Consider the following 4,547-nt stretch of genomic DNA (forward strand, 5'->3'; position numbering starts at 1 on the left):
GTATGAGTACTATAAACATGTGTACGGTACCTGCTGGGCTTTACGTCAATGTAAAAGTCGTATACAAATATAAACGACTACTACACTAGTATGTATTACTTGACATGAACTTGTGATACTTGAAGAGTACTTTCAAAGTAAGAGCAGGCCTTGCATATGGTATCAGTAAGTTTATTAGTAATGATTGATATTGTGTAATGCTTACACAACAGCAACTCTTCTGCTCTTTCACCCATACTGCATTTGTGCAGCTGATTTCCTCTCAAAGATGCTAATATGAATGGGACATATGAAATGATTTATTGATGATATATACTCATTAAGGCCTAGCTATTCTTATATTTATTCAGCAGCAGGTGATGGAAGTCCTTTCAGTGAGCACAGACAAGCTTATTTATTCTTTCAACAAGTCATCGGCAGGCACACAATGCAGTACATATTCACAACATCAAGTGTGTTGACATGAAATGAGCTGCTTGCAGAAACTGTTTAACAATAATAGTAATAATATTATATAATAATAATGTCTTTTCTGGACAATAAGTCCCACTTTTTCTGACTTTGGCTGGTCCAGTGACTTCCAAAGTCAGGTGTGACCTACCGTATACATGACAATATCGGTACTGTACATGGTTTGAAATGTCCGTTCGTGCTGACTGTCATCCAGCAAGGGGTGAACATTGCCGTTGACAGCCACTAGAGGGCGCTCATGGTTTGGGACATATACACTGGAACCTCGGTTAGCTGCATTTCTCTCTTCCAAACACAAACATACCCTCACCAATTCCACGTTCCCATTGCAGACACCCAAAGATAAACACAGAACTGTTGTACGTTTACATTTAGAAAACTATTGGAAGTACATACACGTATTCGTACAGTACGGATGGTGGTGAGAATTGAATATACTGTATGTAGTTTAGGTGCTGATGACAAATGCATTGATGTACAGTAAAGGTAGGAGTTATTTCTTGAATTGACTTGTGGCATAACTGTAGTAGTTAGCAAAAAAACTGCACTGCCAAGTGCTGATGACATCGTAGACGGGTGACAATGACTTCTGGTTCTGGTTCCATGCTAACAGGCGGCTAAAGGCAGAAAACTGTGATATTGTTCCAGAGATTTGACATCCGCTGTGGAGTGACTTATAGCTAAGAACATACGTAGAAAGTAGAAATGACATGATGGGTTGTAGTTTCTTACAAGACACTATGCTTTGCCTTTTCCACATCTTGCAAAGAGCTAAAAACCTTTGCATGCAGATCATGCGTGAGATTTTTAGGAGGTCCAGCGCCACCAGGCCACTTTCATACGATCCCACACAGCATCTAAAGAGTCCAAGGCTGGGCGTACATCCAGGATGGAGAACTGGTATGTGTCTTTGTCCACCTCTCCATCATAGTAGTCGATGACGTAGCGTACCTCCTTCCCACAGCGGTCGATGATCCAGTCATGGCGGTCAAACGGTAGCTCATAGCTACCAAGAGAAAAAGGGAAGTTAAAATGCTGCACTCCGAAGAAAAACACAGAGTTACACTATCACAAGCAAATAGAGAGCTGCACTCCTGACAAGACAATAACAACAAATCCAATGCATTCTACGCCATTGCCAACACATACAGTAGAAAGCACATATGACAGTGTTTATACAAATAGGTACATACTGTATATACTATACTGTACATACAGTATGTACACCACTGCAGCACCAACCAATCTACCATTACATCATACCCCTGCAGCGGGAATGAACCTACCCCATCCAGTGGCGGAAGCGAGCCCGTGGGGAGTATTCCTTGGCTTTACCTCCAAACCTCTTCAAGGCTGGACCGCATGGACATTCACTGTAAGAATATTCAGCGGTATGAAAAGATCTGACATTGATTTATACAGTAGATAGCACAGATGGATATTGAGAGAATTGTGTTGCTCTTGGTTTGTGCATCACCCAGCGTGGAGGGCCTCCCACTTCAAGATCTCCTGCCAGGCCTGCTCATTGTTCTTGTTGTGGATCTTGATGATGTTGTTCATGTCCCCTGAAGCAAGGTCATCCTCACGCCAGCGCCAGCTGGCAAGTGATCACAGTGTAAGCTCATTTCAAACTTGCTTCAACATGCTAATCATTAGCATCATTTCTGCATCAGATACTTTTTTCAAAGATGCATCTCCAAATCTACAACTATTCATGATTATTATTAGCGTTTTTATTCAAGAATGAACATCTGTGTGCTTGATAGGCTAACCCTTTTCGCAGCATGGCATTCCAGAACATCTGCTCAGACGGGTACACCCAGTTCTTGTCTGTGCCGTGGCGCGGAATGGAAGATTCTTCTCGAGACACAGACAACTTGAAAGGCTGGTCTGGAGCAGGTGTTTGGTTAGGGGGGGGCATCTGGGCACACAAGGACAATGTAAGTTGCATGCGCTCGCGTGATACGTGACATTGTTCGTGCTTTTACTTCATTAAAAAAGATTAAATGAGTGCTGGCTTGCCACTCCCCCAACATGAAGTAGAAAATATTCCATGTACCATATTTGTTGGGTCCACGTCACTATTCAAGCCTGCCGCAGCTTTCATGGGGCATGAAACAAACTCATAGGCCCGGTCCTGGTGAACTGGACCCGCTTCTGCTCCGTGCATGGGACACTCTGCAGGCGGAGACACTACAAGCAGACCACATTCACAACAAGTTCACTCATCACACCTAACCCATTGTACACCGCAAGCATTGAGCACCTTGTTTATTCGTTCAACATTACTCACCTTGGACCCCCCCGCCTCGTACATGAATCAACATCTATTCAACTTTGACCCCGCCCTACACTTTATGAATCACTGTGTGTTTAGTTTTACCTCCAGCAGGCTGGGCTTGATGCAGGGGACATTGTGGTGGGGGAGACACTGCTGGGAAAAAGCAAACACAAATGACACATTGTTTATTGGTTTGTTTTGTGTATGAATAGTACCACTGCAGTCATTCTCACCAAATATATGGAACATAATCCATCATTTGAAAGACTCAGGCAAGGCATTATCAAGCCAAGACAGTAGCGTATCATCACACCCCCCATGGTGGATTTCATAGAAAACATCTAAACACACCCACCCCCTGACATGAAAACATACCATACTTGATAGAAAAAACACAGCACTCCCCACCACCATGACGCTTGCTATGAGGGTCATACTTGATAGATTTTAAACACGGCATGCTCACAAACCCCTGACTACACACACACAAAAAAAAAGAGCTGCATGAAAGCATGCAAACCAACACACACTTCTACGCAGCTATCTCAGCAGCTTTGGTATGAATGCGGGGGGCACTGCAGCAGTTTTTACTGAATCTGTGATCGGCAATGCAGCCTAAGGCAGAGCAGTCGAGTGCGGATCCACATTGCCACAAGTTGATGAAATAAATCTAAAATTGCATATTATGTGATTCAGTGCGTCCAGATCAAGAGCACTGATGGAATGGTTCAACACAGATACATGTACATAGTACTGTTACATATTATTATGCAATATCACCTTTAACTGACTGATCCTCTTTGTGCATAGGAAAGCCTTGAAGACGGGTGCTCATCATTGCCTCAGCTTCAACTGTAGGAGCAGCAGGCGTTGAAGTCCACGCTCCCATTCTGCCTTGTCTAATGTACCAACGCCCACACACACACACACGCACGCACACACGCATCGTTATTGACTCTGTAACACACGTTATTCTACTAGAGAGCAATCGGTTAATATAAAGGCTTCAAAGTGGGGTGTCTAAACGTGTTCCATCAAGGGCAGCATACATAAAAATCAATGTTTTCATATTGTGTTTTCATATTTGTGTTGATCACACGCTAAAAGCAATCCATTGCAGGACAAGATATGCTGAGCAGTTAAATATATACTGCTCAAAAAAAGAAAGCCATTTTTGTGTGATTTTGTTGTGAGCACATTGAACTATGCAAAGAACAAATCATTTGATAAGAACATTTCATTCACTCAAATCTAGGGTGTGTTATTTTAGTGTTAACCTAATCATTTTTGAGCAGTGTAGTTGACTAACAAAGGCCAATACCAGATTCTGCTCTTTTTTTCCATCTACATTTGTAATTAATTCACACATTTCCTGCTCATCCAAATACTATTTCAGTATTATACAGGCTAATATGGATGACAGTGGAACCTCGGTTAGCATCAGCTAAGCCATGTCGCCCGTCTATGATGCCATCAGTGGTTGACTCTCCAAAATGTTAACAGACATGAAGACATAATTGTTGCCAAAGACACCATGTGGCAGCGAGATCAACCACCGCCACCTTCCTGTCAACAATCACATCTTCAATGAAAGTAAAAGTAAACTTAAATTCACATTTATCCCTTCCATTCATCATTAATATACATTCAGAATTGTTTTCTGCATGTCAAATTATAAGTGTAAAAGTATAAAAAGGTGTTTTGTGTTAACATTTGTGGCTTTCTGGAATGGATTAATTGGATGTACATGTCTTCAGTTAGCATCAGTTTTATAAATGGTACTCAGATTAATCTC

General features: G+C 42.0%; 1 protein-coding gene across 2 annotated transcripts in view; it reads right to left on the bottom strand.

Moving 5' to 3' along the window:
- Nucleotides 1–227: 227 nt before the first annotated feature.
- LOC129173831 (holocytochrome c-type synthase) overlaps nt 228–4,547 on the bottom strand; it is a 4,897-nt gene continuing 577 nt past the window's right edge. The window contains exons 2-8 of one of the 2 annotated variants that reach the window (XM_054765028.1): nt 3,533–3,651; nt 2,855–2,902; nt 2,531–2,664; nt 2,244–2,392; nt 1,949–2,068; nt 1,758–1,844; nt 228–1,477 (exon numbers count right to left, since the gene is read on the bottom strand). In XM_054765028.1, coding sequence (XP_054621003.1) covers nt 1,279–1,477; nt 1,758–1,844; nt 1,949–2,068; nt 2,244–2,392; nt 2,531–2,664; nt 2,855–2,902; nt 3,533–3,641 — 846 coding nt within the window. In that variant the 5' untranslated portion in view covers nt 3,642–3,651 and the 3' untranslated portion in view covers nt 228–1,278. Of the gene's footprint in view, nt 1,478–1,757; nt 1,845–1,948; nt 2,069–2,243; nt 2,393–2,530; nt 2,665–2,854; nt 2,906–3,532; nt 3,652–4,547 lie in introns of both variants that reach the window. The other variant, XM_054765027.1, reaches the window with a different exon arrangement.

The sequence above is a fragment of the Dunckerocampus dactyliophorus genome, chromosome 21 (assembly GCF_027744805.1).
Source record: "Dunckerocampus dactyliophorus isolate RoL2022-P2 chromosome 21, RoL_Ddac_1.1, whole genome shotgun sequence".
NCBI lineage: Eukaryota > Metazoa > Chordata > Actinopteri > Syngnathiformes > Syngnathidae > Dunckerocampus > Dunckerocampus dactyliophorus.